At 39.5% G+C, this 20,383-nt stretch overlaps 1 protein-coding gene across 1 annotated transcript in view; it reads right to left on the bottom strand.

The window, feature by feature from the left end:
- The window catches only part of fam135b (family with sequence similarity 135 member B), a 151,821-nt gene that overhangs the window by 42,994 nt on the left and 88,444 nt on the right, over window positions 1-20,383 (bottom strand). Inside the window, exons 4-5 of the mRNA XM_008108335.3 lie at window positions 2,645-2,784; window positions 1,629-1,699 (exon numbers count right to left, since the gene is read on the bottom strand). Of these exons, the coding sequence (XP_008106542.2) occupies window positions 1,629-1,699; window positions 2,645-2,784 (211 nt within the window). The remainder of the gene's footprint in view (window positions 1-1,628; window positions 1,700-2,644; window positions 2,785-20,383) is intronic.

Raw genomic sequence — 20,383 nt, 5'->3', positions numbered from 1 at the left:
GTGTCCAGAGAAGGGAAACCAAAATGGTAAAAAAATGGAAGCCAAGCCCTATGATGGGGAAAGTATCACTGAGAGCTGTGCGTGGGGCAATGGCTTCACCTCATTTTCCCCCTCTTTTCTCAGCTAAGAAGGATGCTTTGCCTGGCTTTTCTAATGAGGCCTTAAGTCACAGAGCAATAGATTCAAATTGAAGGGAAAAAAGGTTCCATCTAAACATTAGAATGGACTTTCTGATGTATTCTCAAAGGATTTCATGGCAGAAATCACTGGGTTGCTGTGGATTTCTTGGGCTGCATGGTCATGTGCAGCTGGAACATGGCCATACAGCCCGAAAAACTCACAACAAACCAAACTTCCTGGTGGTTAGAGCTGTTCAACAGTTGCCTAAGAGTGTGATGGAGTCTCCTCTGGAAGAATTTAAACAGAGGCTAGATGGTAATCTGTTGGGAGTGCTTTGATTGGTGTTCCTACATGGCAGAATGGGGCTGGAGTGGATAGCCTAGTGGTGTCCTGTTTTGCCTTTCAAGAACAGCCTTAAGACACTGTGGTAGGTAAATGAAAACTGCTTTACTTCTGCAAAACATAAAGTACAGCACACTCAGTGGAATAATGCAAAAGGAAGCAAGGATGTCTTAGGGCAAATGCAGTTCTTAGTCTCTGATACAGTCCCAAATCAAATAGCAGTCTTACTTCAGACAAAGAAACAGCAATAAAACCAGATGTAGACTCAGAGCAGGCACACAAGGAGAGAAGGCATTAGTCAGTTTGTTGCCAGCAAGAGCTGGCTGCACCTGCTTCTGCTTTATAGCTCTGAGTCCCCTCACAGCTGCTAGGGAAGTTCCTAATTAGTCAGCTGCATTTCTGGCAGCTATCCTAGCTGAAAGACGTCTCTCATCTGTTTCCTTTCGCCTCTCCTGAAAAGTGGGTACTTGCAAAGTCTCCTCCTCAGATTCCAACTCACTCTCAGATTCATGAACACTTTCCTGCTCCCCTTCCTCTTCTGAAGAAGAGGAATCCCTAACAAGTGGTCTCTTTCAATTCTATGAATATGATCCAATGAAAATACAGGGCTGCCTTTGGTGCTACTCCTCAAAGAAGCACCAAGAGAGTAGAGGGGGTCAGAACTTCTTTTAGGTTCTTTGGGATGGATTAAGCTTTCAACTTGAGAAACTGCAAGTCGCTTCTGTGAGAGAATTGTCTGTCTGCAAGGACGTTGACCAGGTAACGCCCAGATGTTTTGATGTTTTTATCATCCTTGCGGGAGACTTCTCTCATGTCCCCGCATGGAGCTGGAGCTGATAGAGGAAGCTCATCCACACTCTCCCCGAGTGGGATTCGAACCTGGCAGCTTTCAGATCAGCAACCCAACCTTCAAATCACAAGGCTTTAATCCACTACACCATTGGGGGCTCCTAATACTGCTTTAACTGGCATGGATTAATGCTAACAAAACTTAGGAGTTGTAGTTTAATGAGGCCTTTACCCTTTCCTGACAGAGTGCTGATGTCTCACCAAATGACAACTTCCAAGATTCCATCGAATGGAGTGACAGCATTTAAAGTGACGTGAAACTGCATTTATACTACAGTATAGATGCACCATTAGTAAACAAAAAGGAATGCACTTACTGTTGTTCACTGTCTGTAAACTGCAGGTCAAGCTTGAGTTGAAAATCTGCTTCACATAATGCTTCTTCTACCTTTAACAGTTAAAATAGAAAAGCTACTATTAGAACCCAGTTCCCACAAAATGGGAGAAGGCAAGTGATTGTAGTGATGAGAAAAGCATATTCAGACTGGATATAATGTCATGAAATGAAACCTGAAGCATCCTGATATATCCATCAGTGAGGACAGCTAAATCACCACCCATTTATCTTGGACAGAGAAGACACTGGTCTACCTTCCTCATGGATTTATCAATGCTTAACTAAAGTGGCACCAAGGAAATATAGCTACCAGGGAGTTAGCTGACTGACAGCTTGAAAGATATTGTGCCAAGAGAGATTTCAGAGCCATAGTGAAAGCTTGTGTAATCTGCTTCAGAAGAGGGGTGACCCAACTCAAATGCAATGCAGTGGTTGCCAAATTTTGATCTTAGAGATGTTTAAAACTTGAACGCCCAGAAGCCCTAGTCAGTTTGGTCAGATATTCTGGAAGCTGAAGTCATGAACATCTGGAAGACCAGAGTTTGAGAGTCACTAGTGCATAGGATATACAAGTGAAACTGAAGAGAGTTTCGTTGTTTCACTGGCAAAAACATCACATAGAACTTTAATGCCAAGAAGAACATGTGACATAGGAAAACACATAATTGATTCTTCAATCTGAATGCTATAGAGTGATTCTACCAGAAATCGTTTGTATAATAGGGTTTGTTATTACTTCATATATTCACATGAAATCTAGAAATGCATGCTCTGTGGATAAAGGGGTTGTACTCTCTCAGAAGTGAATGTTTGGCATACCTAATAAAAGGTGATAGCAGTTGATCTGTCCCACATAGTAAAGTGTATGGAATTACATCTGCCTATCCACATTTTAGTTTTGGAGCTCAGATACAACCATGACCTTCCATCCCCAATCCAAGTTTTGTGTCACCCTATTGGGTCAGGACCATCTCAAGCCAAAGAAAAGCTTCTCACCTTTTCACCATCTAAGAGAAGATGGACTCTGAAGTTCATCGATTCATTAATGACAATCTCTTCATTTCTGTACAATATCTGAAAAACTCTGCTATAGACACTGTTATCCTGGACACAGGCGGAGCAGAGGATTGAATTGCCTGCAAAACAAAATTAGAAACCACATTTCCATTGGATGAAATCTTGTTTATTTTATATTTCAAAATGTCAAAGAAATTTCAGTTTACATGAAATCTCAGATTCTCAGAAATTCTGTCATCACCATGCCTACAATACTGATCAAACTCTTTATGTCACACTTTCCCCCTGAGAGTGGCTAATTGATTCATAATATTTATAACACATTGACTTGGAACTCCTTATCATTTTAAAGAGGCTTAAAAGATATACTTAGTGGGTATACAGGAGAGGGCCTTTTTCATGGCTGTTCCCAAACTCTGGAACTTCCTCCCCAAAAAAGCTAAACTAGCTTTTTATTCTGGCAGGCCTTTAAAAATTGATTTTCTTTATACAAAATAGATACTGCATAATGTGTTGACCTTTCACTTGGTGGTGTTTAAATTTGTTTTAAATGGTTCCAAACAGTATGATAGTTTCATTGTTGTTGTTTTTTGAAGTGATTTTAATAGGTCTTAAATAGAAATCAATTACAAATGTGTAACTGTAATTCTGATTATGAATTCCAGCTGACAAGAACAACTATAATAATTTCTAACATTTGTGCCTCATCTTACTTCCAGTGAGCTCAGGGTAGTTTCAGGAGCCTTTCTTTCACAACCTGTCCCATACTACTTTCTATCTTACTAAGCATTATCGTATTTTCTCATGATATGGACAAAGTATAAAAATCACAATTTAGTCATCTTACCTTTTAGGGAAAGTAAAAGCTTAATTTGTTTTAAGACACCTTGATTTGTGTTTTTACCTGTTCATGATGTCCATAGAATTCTTCTGCAGCATGATTGACTGATCTTTGCAAATACAGCTTTATATTAAACTAAAGGCTGACACCGTTTGGTATTAACATAATTGCAAGTTGACTTTTGAGCACATAATGGTGAACTCCAAAGATGTACGTATGATAGTCATATTTCTAGGAGGAAAGCAGAGGCTTAGTATGTCTTCAAGACCATGGTGCAATGGACATCATAGTGCTATAGATTCCATTGTACCATGGATATCATAGCATGATGGCTTCTATTACAAAAGTTGAACGTTTGCACAAAAGGATGGCTCTGTTTTCTCAATGGTCCCAAAGACATAGCTAGGTCCCCTTCTGAAGATATGGATGTATTGCATTGGTGCAATTACCTTCATATGCTTTGTTGTTATTATATGCCTTCAGATTATTTCCAATTTAGATGAACCTATCATGGGGTTTTCCTGGATAGAATTATTCAGAGATTATTATTCAGAACCTTCCTATGAGGCCAAGAGAATCTGACATCTCCAAGGTCATGCAGTGGGTTCCCATGGTCAAAAATCATAATTCAAAGCTTAAACCACTATGCCACACCAACAGTTAACAGCTTGTAATGATGTAGATACCTAATTGGGAAATTGTGTAGCATGTCCCTATACCCATCACCTCATGCCAGAGTTACAAATACATTGCACCATTGCCTTTGGTGCAGGATCTTGGACATTAGTTAGTATTCTAGACCCAGATATTTTTTCTGCCTGCACTCTTTAGAAAAAGATATATTTGAACAAAAATAAAACTTACATAACTTCTTATTTTTTCAGGTTCCAATTGATGCTGGGTCAGGAATACTAACATGTTCTTTCCAGAACACTCCATAACGTACTGAAACACTGCCTCTTTCAGCCCAGTGCTTTGGCCAAATGTCATCACAACCGGAGAGCAGACATAACAAGTAAAAAAGTCATTTCCTTGGCTTTATTGAAGTGGCAAAAGTAAAACACAAGAGACAGACAAACTCCTCAAAGGCAGGCAATACAGCTCCATTTATTTCCATTTAAAACTTGTCATTCTAAAGTCATTGGCCAAATTGCATGGTAGGCTGAATCAATTCTTCCTTCAATTTAGCAAAGACAAAAAAGAGAAACAATTTTATTGTTTTCTGTGGTTTTTTTTAAAGTATGTAAGTACTTGTCTGCTGGATGCTAGTTCCCTTCTGAGATGCAAAATGTTATGCTATTTTAATACAAACACACACACACATATCCTTGTCCAGATCACTGCTGATGCATAACTGCTAGTATATCACAGCCAGATCCCTCACTGGAGTGGGATACAGGGAGCATACAACCCCCCGGCTACGTCAGCTCCATTGGCTACCAGTCTCTACTGAGCACATTTCAAAGTGCTGGCTTTAGCCCATAAAGACCTAAATGGTTCTGGTCCAGCTTACCTATCCAAACAGATCTCCCTCTATGAACCACCTCAGAGATTACAGTCATCTGGGGAAGCCCTGATTTTGGTCCCATCTCCTTCCCAGACAAGATTGGTGGGGACGAGAGACAGGGCCTTTTCAGTAGTGGCCCCTCTGTTCTGGAACTCCCTCCCTCCTGACCTTTAGGAAAAAAAACTGAAAACATGGATGTGAGACCAAGCTTTTGGAAAATCTATCAGTGCAATATGTGAATGTGGAATGTTGCAATGATAATTGGAATGGCCTGGACAATGATACTGGATCACATGATTTTAAGAATTCTAATTGTTGAAATGTGTTGTATGGCATCAAATTGTGCCTTTCTGTGTGCCGCTCTGAGTCCCCTTTGGGGTGAGAAGGGCAGGATATAAATATAGGTAAAGGTAAAGGTTTCCCCTGACGTTAAGTCCAGTTATGTCTGACTCTGGGGGTTGGTGCTCATCTCAATTTCTAAGCTGAAGAGCCGGCGTTGTCCGTAGACACCTCCAAGGTCATGTGGCCGGCATGACTGCATGGTATTTTTATACTGGGCTAATCTATGCAAAGAACATAGGTACGACCCAACTACCTTATGGCTGCATCCCATGGTCTCCTGAGATTTTTTTTTGAAAAATTTAGGATTTGTTTTTAAAGAGCTCTAATGCTTCACCAAAGTACAAACTACAAATACTAAATTCTGTAGATCTCAACACCCCCTCCCCATAGCTATATGCTGCAGCCAGTGTGGTGGCACATGCACATGAAATGGATGTTTGGTGAGCTTGCAGAGACTTGCACACTTTCATTTATTTGTAAATCTGATGGCACACTTGGTGTGGGCTTAGTCATTCAATGTTGCCATTCAGTAGAAGGATTGCATAGCATGTTTAACCTATAATTTTACATCTGGATATTAATGTTATGTAACCTGCTTGCAAGATCTCAGCCAATAAATCATTCAGGTCCCCAGACAAGAAAAAATGGCATTCAGTCTGGAGAGATTAACTCTTTCCTAGTTCTTGTAATTGCTAAAGAAAGGTAAGAGGTATCATGCCAGAAAGCAAGCATTCTAGTCAACTCCAAGAATGGGACATTCACCCAAAAAAGAAAAAGAAATGTTGGACCCAACAAGATTACTTTTTTCAGAATTTCCTAAAAGTATTATAGCATCCTGCCAAAATTGCTGACTTGTGGCCCCCAGCATTTCACACTATAACTTACAGTGGTGCTAACTGCTGGGATTTACAGTTTTCTATACTTTGCTGACCTTTCCCTATGCCACGAGCCAGCTTTTTACACACCTGATTGCTAAAGCCTCATCTCCACTATAGAATTAATGCAATTTGACATCATATTAATTATTCAATCATGGGAGTTGTAGTTTTGCAGGGCATTAAGCCTTCTCTACCAAGCATTTTGGTGCCTCGTTGAACTACAACTGCCCTGTTTCCATAGCATTCAGCTATGGCAGTTAAAATGGTGTCAAACTGCAATAATTCTGCAGTGTAGATGCACCCAATGACATTTGTTTCAAGTACAGTAGAGTCTCACTTATCCAAGCCTCACTTATCCAAGGTTCTGGATTATCCAAGCCATTTTTGTAGTCAATGTTTTCAATATATCTTGATATTTTGGTGCTAAATTCGTAAATACAGTAATTACAGCATAACATTACTGCGTATTGAACTACTTTTTCTGTCAAATTTGTTGTATAACATGATGTTTTGGTGCTTAATTTGTAAAATCATAACCTAATTTGATGTTTAATAGGCCTTTTCCTTAATCCCTCCTTATTATCCAAGATATTCGCTTATCCAAGCTTCTGTCAGCCCGTTTAGCTTGGATAAGTGAGACTCTACTGTACTTACATAGGACAGAATTGCACAGGGCAAGCTTCCTTCCTATTTCTAAAAGTTTCATCATGATATTTTATTACAGGAGAACAATCAGTGCTGTGATACCTTAAATATTAATGACTTCATGACACCACAATTTTTTCTTGGATGAGAATCTCCAAAATGTATGTTTGACTGAAGAAATTTGATTTAAATGAATGCACCATATCTCTAAAGAAATGGATTCTCAGCCACAAATAAGTATCGCATCATATTTCTTTTAGCCATCAAAATCCTACAAGAATATACTCTGCTGTTTATCTTTTTGTTATTGTCAAGAACAAAAACGCTTTATGCAGCAAAGACCATTGCATAATAAAGAAATGCATCATGAAACAGGCAGGGATGAGCTTTCAGCTATGCAAAAGGGAAGATGGCACAGTTATGTTCTTTTGCTGTTGCCATCAGCATTGTTTTTCTCCCTCAAAGCAATGCTTTTGGTAATTAGTAAAAGCTGCCCTTGACCCAAGATTGCTAAGTGAAAGCACTGGAACTGTATGAGATGCTCCCCCGAATGATAATTCAAATGAACCTTCCACAAAAAACATGAGCTGTGATATCAAAGCAAAGCTTATTGGGTGTTAATTAATAGCTGAATTAATTCTTAAGCCTAGACTTCCACTGAGTCCAGAGATCAAAATGTGGTGCAAAAAAATACTGCAAGACAACTGCTCTTAGCATGTTTGTTAATTGCCAGCCATAGTCTTGAAGCTCTTTGATCAAACTGATTAATTTAATTAATTAATTTTAAACCTTTAGCAGGATTAAAAGTGTACCCCTAATTAATTTGAACCTTGTTACTATCCCCCCCCAAAAAACCCCAAGTGCTTACAAGCCTCCATGCTCAAGCGATATTTGACGTCTTAGAAGAAATATTACTATTTCACTCCCACACAGGAGAAAAGAATAATTTTACTCACACCAGTAAAAACATTGCCTTTGAATATATCTCATACTTCAAAAGAAAAAACCACCCTCAAACAGTTAAGTAGAAGCGTTTTATGTCATCCCTTTCCAACCCCTCCTTTCGACACCTGTTTTTGCCATCCCTATGAGCAGTATTAATATCCTTTCCCCCAAAAGACTTATGTGATTTGTAATTTTCTGCTATAAGAAAAGTAGAAACACATTAAGAAACTGGCACACCATTTATCAAGGATGGAAAAGTACAACCAGGGTAGAAAAACCTTAATGTTCCCACATTTTGGTTGCTTGATCTTCCTCTTTTTTTCTACAGAGAAGATGATTATTCAGAAACACAGGGGACTTCTTGGATTTCTTTCTTCCTTCTGATGACTAAAATCAGTTCTAAGATAATGCTAGAAACACACAGACGAGACTCCACTGGGCCTTCCTTTAATTAAAAAATAAGTACCTGCCTACGTGTTCAGGAGCAAAAAAAGCACTCAAATTAATGGATGCAGCAATTTTGCTTCTACTAATTCTGCAGCCACATGAGAAAGGTGTTTTCTCCCCCTTAAGAAGGCTTCGTGAATTTTAGAAATTAAAGTGAAATTGCTACTTGTGACTTTTGCTCAAATAAGACAAGACACATTAAATTTTTAAGTTAACTTGAAAATGGATGGATCTTTGCAGACATCCTATTTTGACTCTCCAAAGTTTTTATGGGTGATCAGTTCAGGGATTTCAGAAAGTCTCAAGACACAGAGATATTCCTCAAGAGGCTGACTCAAACTGTTCTCCAACAGAATAGATGAAAATAAAACTACTTGCCCATGAAATGTTGAGATTTCAATTGCCAGAAGCAAACCTACCCAGTCAAGGTTACCAGGAGCATCTATCACTACCTCTGTTACTGACACCAATATTCCTGGGATAAGATCAAATGAGCAGGTCTGTTGAATGCAATATTGTTAGGTAATAGAACAAAGCATCCCCAAAATAGAGCAGAACATCCAAAATACAAACAGGATACTTATAGTTGAGCATTCAGCTCACAGCAAGTAGAGCATGAAGTGTTGTGGCCAGGGCTGTAGCTCAGGGGGCAGTTAGGGGTTCAACCCCCCCCAGCAAATTTTTCAGGTTTTAAAAAAACCTGGTGTACTCATGAATTTTAACTGGTTAACCAAATCCCCATGAGTGCCCACTGAAGTTTATCGATGGAGCCTGATTTCTAAATTATTTTGCGTTATGGAACTGCTCTTCATGATTCGCTTAAAAAAAAGGTTTCAAACCGCCCCCCCCCCCCAATTTTTTTTTCTGGTTGTGGCTGAGAAAAGAATTTAGAGATTAGGAGGCAAAGATGCAGAATTTAATCTTTAAAATTACAAAAGAACTATTCTAACTCCATCTCTTCTAGGGTTTGAAAGAAAGGGAAAAAATCTCCAAGCACTACATCTCTCCTGACCCACACAAGCAGGGAGAGGTCTCAATACAATGAATCTCCTTCTAGCTCTATAATTCTATGACTTTTATCTAGATGGAATCTTTCATTGTCACAGTAGTCATATACTAGATCAGAGTTTTCACAGAATTATGCATCTGAAGCCAAAGAAACCTTTTTCTGGTCAGTTTCTACCATATGAGACCTTATCAATGAAAATGGGTATTTAGGATTGTTGAAAACACAAGTGTCAACTGTGGAAACCTAGAAAATCGCATTCACTAATGCAAGGAAATCTTGGAGGGCAGATCTTCTCACTGCATACTGCTTCAAAAATGACTTCAATTTCTCTCTAGTGGACAAGAGTTCATTTTCCCATCTTGGTGTTTCCAAATGGTGCAGCAAAGATGCTGCAGGGAAGAATCGAGACCAGGAGGTGTGCAATTAGGTGCTAAGCACCAAAACACTAAATGTGATGTGAGTGGAGTTTATTAACTATTTTAAACCTGACCACTCTCTCACTCCTCTCTTCAATTCCTAAGCATGACCTACCCTCCCACTCATAGTACACTGTGTTTTTATCTGGTCCCTTTGAGATTGGGTGGACATTTTCTCTCCTTTTATCAGGGGCTATTTGTCAGCCTCATACTGTATCTAGGGGGACTTGGCCAATTGCCTGGGGTGCTATCTATAAACAGTTTGTCATCTGGAAGGTAATGGGGTGGGGGAGATAACGTAAGAATTTGGTGTTCACTCTGGTATCTATTTTGGTGTAAGATATTTCTCTAGAACAGACTCCACAAGTTGGGAAGTTTGGGAAGGAGTTGTTAGGGATTCCTCTTCTTCAGAAGAGGAAGGGGAGCAGGAAAGTGCTCATGAATCTGAGGGTGAGTTGGAATCTGAGGAGGAGATTTTGCAAGTATCCACATTTCAGGAGAGAATCATAGAATCATAGAATAGTAGAGTTGGAAGAGACCTCATGGGCCATCCAGTCCAACCCCCTGCTAAGAAGCAGGAAATCGCATTCAAAGCACCCCCGACAGATGGCCATCCAGCCTCTGCTTAAAAGCCTCCAAAGAAGGAGCCTCCACCACGGCCCCGGGGAGAGAGTTCCACTGTCGAACAGCTCTCACAGTGAGGAAGTTCTTCCTGATGTTCAGGTGGAATTTCCTTTCCTGTAGTTTGAAGCCATTGTTCCGTGTCCTAGTCTGCAGGGCAGCAGAAAACAAGCTTGCTCCCTCCTCCCTATGACTTCCCTTCACATATTTGTACATGGCTATCATGTCTCCTCTCAGCCTTCTCTTCTGCAGGCTAAACATGCCCAGCTCTTTAAGCCGCTCCTCATAGGGCTTGTTCTCCAGACCCTTAATCAGTTTAGTCGCCCTCCTCTGGACGCTTTCCAGCTTGTCAACATCTCCCTTCAACTGTGGTGCCCAAAATTGGACACAGTATTCCAGGTGTGGTCTGACCAAGGCAGAATAGAGGGGGAGCATAACTTCCCTGGATCTAGACGCTATTCCCCTATTGATGCAGGCCAGAATCCCGTTGGCTTTTTTAGCAGCCGCATCACATTGTTGGCTCATGTTTAACTTGTTGTCCACAAGGACTCCAAGGTCTTTTTCACACACACTGCTTTCAAGCCAGGCGTCCCCCATTCTGTATCTTTGATTTCCATTTTTTCTGCCGAAGTGAAGTATCTTGCATTTGTCCCTGTTGAACTTCATTTTGTTAGTTTTGGCCCATCTCTCTAGTCTGTCAAGATCGTTTTGAATTCTGCTCCTGTCTTCTGGAGTGTTAGCTATCCCTCCCAGTTTTGTGTCGTCTGCAAACTTGATGATCGTGCCTTCTAACCCTTCGTCTAAGTCGTTAATAAAGATGTTGAACAGAACCGGGCCCAGGACAGAGCCCTGCGGCACTCCACTTGTCACTTCTTTCCATGATGAAGACGACGCATTGGTGAGCACCCTTTGGGTAAAGGAAGGCGAAAGGAAACAGAGCAGAGACGTCGTTCAGCTAGAATAGCTGCCAGAAATGCAGCCGAGTAATTAGGAACTGCCCAAGCAGCTGTTTCTTGCTGTTTCTTTGTCTGAAGTAAGACTGCTATTTGATTTGGGAATTTAACAGAGACTAAGAACTGTGTTTACCCTAAGACTTCCTTGCTTCCTTTTGCATTATTCCACTTGGTGTGCTGTACTTTGTGTTTTGCTGAAGTAAAGCAATTTTCATTTACTTACCACATTATTTTAAGGCTGCTCTTGAAAGACAAAACAGGACAGGAGTATATCCTTAAGACAAACATGGGATTTTTTATCTCTCACTTGCTTCGATTGTGTGTTATTGAATGGAAGAGTGTTGGACTGAATGGTCCTTGTGGTCTCTTCCAACTATGATACTATGACTCTATGAAAGCCCTGCAACATCAGAGGGAGTGACCAGAAAATTGCTAGCTGAGGAGCAACCCCAATATTTTGACTGCACTCAAACCTCAAGCAGTTTAACCAAGGAAAGCCTACAGAGGCTGGTCTTGAGGTAGACAATGGCTTCAACAGAATGTGGATAAGGTTGCTTCCCCCCCCCCACCCCAACTTCTCTCCTTTCAGCCTTAAATAAATAGGACATAAGTTGAATAAAGTGACCCTTATTTCAACCCAACATTTCTGTCTGGTTTCTTTATTCCATGGTTGGTTATTAATAGCCCCATTTCCAGTCACTTGAGACTCAGGAGAGGGTTTTTTATAACCATCAGGAATAAGCCAAATATACTTTTCATTTCCTTGCTTTTTTCAAAAAGAAACAGAAAAGCACAACTTTTTCACTTGTGGGAGAAACATCAGGAGATAATATTTCTGGAACATGGCCATACAGTCCGGAAAACACACAACAACCCTGTGATTCCAGCCATGAAACCCTTTGACAACACAACTTTTTCACTGCTATTAATTACCCCTTAAACAAGCATAACATCCTAAGCAGCCAGTTTTGATTTACGTTGGAAAGTGAATAGGAATGAGCTTGGTTGGTACTTCAAGTCTGGATATTTCTTAATTGCCAGCTAGGTATTTTTGATTTTGGCACATTTGGCAGTCTATAAATACCATGCATAAAAAACTGGTTCCCATATGCCCTCACAAATAGTCAACTTTCTTTGTTGTAAAAAATAATCTTGGGATGGGGAGTTGGGCATGCTAACCTAGTTCTTCTGCAGTTAAAAATAACTTGCATGTCATACAACTCAATCAAGTCTTTCCATGGTTTGAGAAACAAACCCAAAGAGTTTTTAATGAAAATGTTTTCACTTTCAGCAGAAATCTGATCTCCTCCTACCCCCAGCAAATGTAAAAACTATTCAGGTGTAAACCTCATTTTACAAAGAATGCTTACTCTTAAAATTCCTTTCCCCCATTTTTAAATGTGGGGCATTATCATTATGGATATACAAAATGGAATGTGTAAAACCATGAGGATTATTCTAAGACTGCCTGATGCTGTCATTCTTTCAATATACATAATTATGTCAAATAAGCACCCAGTGGAAATATAATCCTCTAGCCACACGTGGGTAACGATCCGTTTGAAAGCTTATAAAGAAGGAAAACAAATATGAGTGCATGAAAAGAAGAAGTGAAAGGACATCAGAAGATTTCCATTTGCATTTAGATAAAATGATAATATCATTGTCATGTCTACTCAAAGAAGGTTTATTTTGCTGATGCATATGTTCATGCTACAACTATGGATGTGTTGCTGAGTTCACATATCAGTGCAAACTTATACAATGCTTATTTCCTAAACCGTAATCTGAATCAATGAAGTTCAGCATCAAAATCTATGCATTTTTTATTCCTGTTCATGCGAATGGATGGAAGCCACTCAAAAATATGTACCACAAATATTTAGGTACATTTCAAAAGTAATATGTGATCACAAACAGAAAACATTGGGCTTTCAAAAAACCCCTACAAATGTTTGGTTACATGGAAGAAGTTAAGGGCTAAAATACCCTAAAGGCAGCAGATCATGTCTGCTCTCAGAAACTAATCAGGATCAGCCATGGCTAATACTTGCATGGAGATTTGCCAATGAATAAGATGTGCTGCAAGCGATATTTCAGGTTGTTGTTTTATATGCTTATATGTTCTATTCAACTGTATTTTTAGATTGTGTTTTTATTTTATGTTTTGTTTTTGTCACTTTGTGCTGTGTGTAAGCCACCCTGAGTCCCTTCAGGGAGATGGTGGCAGAATACAAAAATAAAGTTGTTGTTGTTGCTGCTGTTGTTATTATTATTTCAAGGGAAGCCACCTCTGAGTATCTCTTGGCTAAGAATCCCATACAAAATGCATTGCTTTGCCATATATTTACAAGTGATTTAAGGCACATACCCTACTTTTTCATGTGAATTAAGAAAAAAATGGTATCAAATATGGAACTGCATTGGGAATATGGCAATCCTATTGAAAGTCAGATTGACAGATCTGCCCAATTCTAGTCTGACCAGATAAGAACCATGAATTTGAAAGGAAGTCAAAGCAGTTGGGACTTTGCCCGCTCCTCACACTGTCTGATATTCAGATGTTCCACAGAAGGTCCTAAGCCATGGTAAGCAGCTACGGTCCAGGATCACACTTCAAACCTGCCCTCAAGTGGGGATCACACAAAGTGCCAAAAATCCCTCCAAAAGAGGGCGGGGAGAGGCAGTGATGGAAAATGTTTTCAATCAAGAAGTGAGTCTCTTCCAATTATATATTTTGGGCAACATTCCATTGGTGACTTATTTGCATACATAGAAATCCTATGTGGATGGAATGCGGAGACCTCCTACTGCTGATTTCTTAATTGGGGGTTGAGGTTTAGCTGCTCTAAGCTACCCAGAGAAGGGAATGGAGGTCCACTCTTATTTGTCATTCTAATGGAGGTGAGATCATCTTAAGTGCCTTCACTTCTTATCTTTCTTGACTCAGTGGTTCTCAACCAGGTGTTTTGGCCTACAACTCCCAGAAATCCCAACCAGTATACCAGCTATTAGGATTTCTGAGAGTTGAAGGCCAAAACATCTGGGGACCCAAAGGTTGAAAACCACTGTTCTAACTGGTAATAGACAGATGTCAGAAGATGTGAAGGGTGTGTTTAGAGGCTTCAGCCTATTTAAAAGGTAACTCACCACACCTGGAAGCATCTGGAAAAGGCAAATCACCATTCCTTTGGGAGGATGAGGAAAAAGAATGATTTAAGGAGCCTACAGAGTTTGTGAAGCCACAGGGATGCATTTATGCTTCTGGTATAAACAAAACTTACATATATACTAGTGGTGTATACATTTCTTAGTATTTGTGGCTCCATTTGACACTCCATTTGACAGGACAGCAGGAACAGCAAATGCATGCTATCAGTGTTGGGAATGTGGCCCAGCACAGAGGCAAACACCTTCAGCACAATCAGATCTGCCCAGCTGTTCCTGTTTCACAATCAGCTTCTGCAGAAAAATATGATTTCATGTCTAGTGCAATTGTGGGAAGTGATTGCTTGAAAGCATCTCAGCTTTGAACCTGGTGATTTCTGGCAATATCTTCTTCTGATGGACATTCTACATACCCTTTCTACTCAACTCCTGACACACTCCACCAGCTTCTTGACTCTTGGAACATTTTTGGCTCATATAGATTTCATTCTGAAAATAATTATTTATAATATTATAATATTGTGTTCCTGACCTTCATTAGATAACCTGCTAAATTAAATATAGTTCACTAGTCACATATTGTATGGCTGGCCAGAAAGCTGTTGCTAGTTTATCTGACCACATAAGGTACTCCATTCCTTAGTGAATCGACACAGAGAGCTTGTTTCACCTTGATGGGTCACCATACTCTATCACCGTGAACACAACCAATGGAAACTTGGGAGAGTCTGGCCTGGTTAACACTTTGATGGGAGACCATCTGGAAAACCCAAGGATCTCCAGGTAATACTGGGGAAAAGACCCGAAGAATCATTACTAGTCAGAGCTGACATTATTGTGCTGGGAGGACCAATGGTCATACTTGATATAGAGCAGTTTGTTAAATTTTCAAGTTCTGCAAGCTCACTCTGAACAATAGTTTTACAGATAGTTTTAGAGTCTGAGTTTTAAAGTAGTGAAAGTTGGTAGCTTTCATATAAGATTCCATCTACACTGTAGAAGTAATGCAGTTTGATACCACTTTAACTGTTATGGTACAATGCTATGGAATCATGACAGTTGTAGTTTATAAGAGCTTTTGTCTTATCTTCCAACGAGTGCTGGTGTCTCATCAAACTACAAATTCCAGAATTCCCTTACATTGAATCAAGGCAGTTAAAGTGGTATCCATGTTACAGTCAAATCATCGTTAATGTGGAGATGAATTCGAGATTTAGCCCGAATATTAATACTATCCAAGGTGCTGTATCTATTCTGGAAATAGTGGGCAATGGGTATCCACTTGAGTAGCTCCTTTAAAGCCTCCATTAAAGCCAAAATCAGATTCACTACTTCACACCATCTCCAGTTGCTACTGATTGCAAGGCATTCTGGGACTTGTGTGATTCCAGATTCAACTTTTAATCCTTTTTCTACACGAAGTGTAACTTCTTATTAAAGTCTTACAGCTCTATTATCAATCCTTCATCTCACCCTTGCCTTTTGACATTTCCAATTAGCCTATTGAAAAGAGTGATGGCTAACTGCTTCTGTGCGCTATTCTATTATGTGAAGATGGAAAAGTAAGATATACCCTTATTAATTCTCTCATACAAAAGTCAGTAATATAAATGTAGTCACTTATCTCTGTTATGTTTCATAAACCAAAGTACATTTTTCAAGGTTATTGAAATCGAGTGCAGTAACATATAAGTTAAGTGCCTAAGAGCCTCAAGCTACAATCCTATCCAGCAGCAAGGTGATGTTACTAACCCATACAATAAGTGTCATGATACAGAGGCCTTAAAGAGCCACACACGCTTTTAGTCCAACAGAAGGTTTATTATAAATCAACAAAAATACGCTCAAGACAATTAACTTCAATGTCGCTAGCCAAAACTCAAGGGTTTGCCTAAACTGGGCTTCAAAAAGCAACTGGAAAATAACCCAGATTAAACAGAAAGAAAATCCGGATTAAACAGAAAGAAAACCCGGATTTAAACTCAGTTCAAAATAAACAGCAAGCAAACAGCACTGTAACAAAGAGTTCCACTAGGCAGCACTGTACCAAAAGAGTCAGTTGCAAATAGGCATTGCCAAAGCCAGCCAAAGTCCCAGAGTCGCCGTAAAAGAGGTCCAAACAAAGCGTCGTTTCCCAGGTGGTCAAACAGAGCCGTAGTTGAGGTAATCCAAGGGTCCAGGAAGGGAGAGAGCCACACTCACAATAAGCCAGTCCAAACGTCGTCACTAAGGTGGTTAAACAGAGCCATAGTTGAGGTAATCTAAGGGTCCATGAAGGGAGAGAGCCACACTCACGATAAGCCAGTCCAAACATCGTCACCAAGGTGGTCAAACAGAGCCATTGTCGAATCAATCCAAGAGTCCAGGAAGGGAGAAAAGCCACACTCATGATAATCCAGTCCAAACGTCGAGAATTCTCAAGAAACAGAACTCCAAGCTGCAGAACCCAACACGAGAACAGACAGCGACAAAATAGACACGATACGAAACCGACACTTTGCCTTCTGCAAGGATTCCCCATTTCAGAGCCTTCTTTTAACTTACACATCATTATCCAATGATGAGCTGGTCTCCACCCCCTCATCATCTCTAGCAGCTGTCCTTATCTCCACACCCGAACCCCTGTTTCCATCTCTCCAGTTCTCCATCTCCTGTCAAGACTTAGGTTTCCCCATGACTCAGATGTATTTCCCGTTTGCCAATCCTCATGTCCCGAAAACCCCACAAACGTTCCCAATCTCTTGAACCCTAGTCCAATCCATTGTGTTCTCCCCATCCTCATCACTCCCAGACCAAGAAAAAAAATCACTCCCAGAGAAACCTATAAACGATTCATCCTCTGTGGGAGCAGCTTCTTCCTCTCCCATTCTTCATCCGATTCCTGCTCCTAAGTAACCCTTTTTGTGCCTCTATTACCATCCACCATATTTCCTTCCTCACTCATCGACTCCCCGCCACTTGAAAACCCTTCGAATGTGTCTTCATCAGTAGGTGCCATAAGTATATCCCGGATCTGTTCCCTTTGCTGTTCCTCATCTGACACCTGCTCGCAATTACCCCTTCTTCCCCTACTGGTACTGCTACTACTGCTTGCAACATTACTTACTGACTCAACTACAACAATAAGACCCCAATAACCACAAAACCCACATCGGTGGTTTCAGTGTCATACACACAGTGGACACTCCTTAGGAATTTGCTAAGTCCCCCGGGCTATTCTATGAGATGTTTCACTTAGAAGTTAGAACTGGATTGTTTTGGAGGATGTACCAATACCAATGATATTTAATTCTGTTTTAATGTTTGTATATTTGTCGATTTTAAATTGTATTGAAATGCTTTTAATGTAAGCTGCCTTGAGTCTCCTTATGGAGAAAAAAAGCAGAGTGTAAATAAACATAATAAACATAATAAACATAATAAACATAATAATAATAATAATAATAATAATAATAATAATAATAATAATAATAATTTTCTAGGTCCTCCAACACTATGCTTCTCAGAGTTCTATTGCAACATGGGAGCTCCCATTGCACAATTCCTATAGCATTTTGGTACGTACTGCACAACAGGCCCAATGGCAGTCTGAGGCCCATAGCACAGGAGAACCCACAGAAAAATTGTCTATTGCAAGTTCCATTTGTGTGATGGTCCTGGAGATGCAAATGCATCTCTGCTCCCCTCCGAATAATGCAAACATTTCAGTTCAGCTTTATATGATCTTTAGCCAGTTTATGATGATCTAAATGTCCAACAGGCTGTCAGGAAATGTTTTCAAGCTCTGAATTTGGGTCATTTGGGGGTATAATCCCATTTAACCATATCATGGGAAGTCATATGACCTGACCTTTGAGGCATTACAGTGCTTAACCTAAATTTGCACTCGGTGCTACAATGATGGGTTTTCAGCTATGAATCCATTTGTTCCATAGAGAAGAATTCAACCATCCCACCTCCTTCCCATGCACAATACTCCAGTGTATCTGTGTGCATGTAGAAAGAGATTTCTTCCATGTCAATTAGAATCTAGTGACATTAGAGCAGGGGTCCCCAAACTTTTTAAGCAGAGGGCCAGTCCACAATCCTTCGGACTGTTGAGTGGCCGAATTATCATTTGAAAAAAAATACAAACAAATTCCTATGCACATTGCATATGTCTTATTTGTAATGCAACAACAACAACAAAAGAATACAATATTTAAAAATGAAAACAATTTTAACCAACAGAAACCTATTAGGATTTCAATGGAAAGTGTGGGCCTGCTACTGGCCAATGAAATAGTCAAGTTAATTAGGATTGTTGTTGTTGTGTGCCTTCAAGTCATGTCACACTTTGGCCGAGCCTAAGTCTAAAATTAACTATTTATTTACTGCATTTATTTACTACATTTATATTCCACCCTTCTCACCCCGAAGGGGACTCAGAGCAGCTGTATGTACATACAATATATATTATTAGCATAACACAATATTAGCATTATATATTACTATATTGAACTATACCACTATACTATTATATAATATGTAATATATAACATGTAATTAATATTATTATATGGTATTACTATTAGTATTATATTGTATAACATAAGAAAAAGGCCTTCGACGATTAACTATTAGGTTGAACTATCTGCCCATCCAACTGCAGGTCCTTTCTGCCACTACTATTTTGCACTTTATTGAGAAATCTACCTCTCCCATTTGATATACTTTGCACTTTAGCCCAGATCCTTGTTTTACTCTTCTGCTTTTAATATTTTATGTTATATGTTGATTATTATGATGGTTTTATTGATATTGGTGTTTTATTGTTGGTATAATTGTTTATCATTTTATAGTTGTATGTTTTCGGGCTTGGTCCCCATGTAAGCCGCTCCGAGTCCCCATTGGGGAGATGGGGCAGGGTATAAAAATAAAGTTGTTGTTGTTGTTGTTGTTATTATTATTATTATTATTATTATTATTATTATTATTATCAATATTATATGTATCTACAATATATTATATTATTAAAACTGATATAAAAATATTATATTATAAAACTGAGGGTGGGGGCCAGGTAAATGACCTTGGAGGGCCGCATTCGGCCCCCGGGCCTTAGTTTGGGGACCCCTGCATTAGAATATGCATCCAGGAGTGTATGATTCCTCCCAGCTTTCATAGGAACAAACTTTCAGATTCTCTTATTCTTAAGAATTCAGTAAATTTTAACATGAATAGGGGCCACACATCCCATTGCCAATTATGGTTTCTCATATAATAAAAATAATTTTGAGAGCATGAACCAGATAAGATTCTCACCACTGGGCAGGATTAGAAGATCTAAATACAAATTTGAAGCCTCCCCATTTCCATGGTACAGTAGAGTCTCACTTATCCAAGCTAAATGGGCTGGCAGAAGCTTGGATAAGCGAATATCTTGGATAATAAGGAGGGATTAAGGAAAAGCCTATTAAATATCAAATTAGGTTATGATTTTACAAATTAAGCACCAAAACATCATGTTATACAACAAATCTGACAGGAAAAAGTAGTTCAATACGCAGGAATGTTATGTTGTAATTACTGTATTTACGAATTTAGCACCAAAATATCACGATATATTGAAAACATTGACTACAAAAATGGCTTGTAAAATCCAGAACCTTGGATAAGCAAGGCTTGGATAAGTGAGACTCTACTGTATTTCTAATACAGTGACTTGTCCTTTTTAAATTGTTAACCTATATCAGTGGTTCTCAACCTGGTGTCCCAGAAATCCCAGCCAGTTTACTTGCTGTTAGGATTTCTGGTAGTTGAAGGCCACAAACATCTGGGGACCCCAGGTTGAGAACCACTGACCTATATAATCCTTTATATGATTAAGGTGGGCTTATTGAGCCCTGCAATCAAAATAATATGGCACTCAGTGAGGGAAAAAATGTTTATCCTGTCTCTTATATT

This window comes from Anolis carolinensis, chromosome 4, assembly GCF_035594765.1.
Source record: "Anolis carolinensis isolate JA03-04 chromosome 4, rAnoCar3.1.pri, whole genome shotgun sequence".
Taxonomy (NCBI): domain Eukaryota; kingdom Metazoa; phylum Chordata; class Lepidosauria; order Squamata; family Dactyloidae; genus Anolis; species Anolis carolinensis.
Note: the sequence above shows the minus strand (reverse complement) of the source record. Positions and strands in the feature narration are given on the sequence as shown.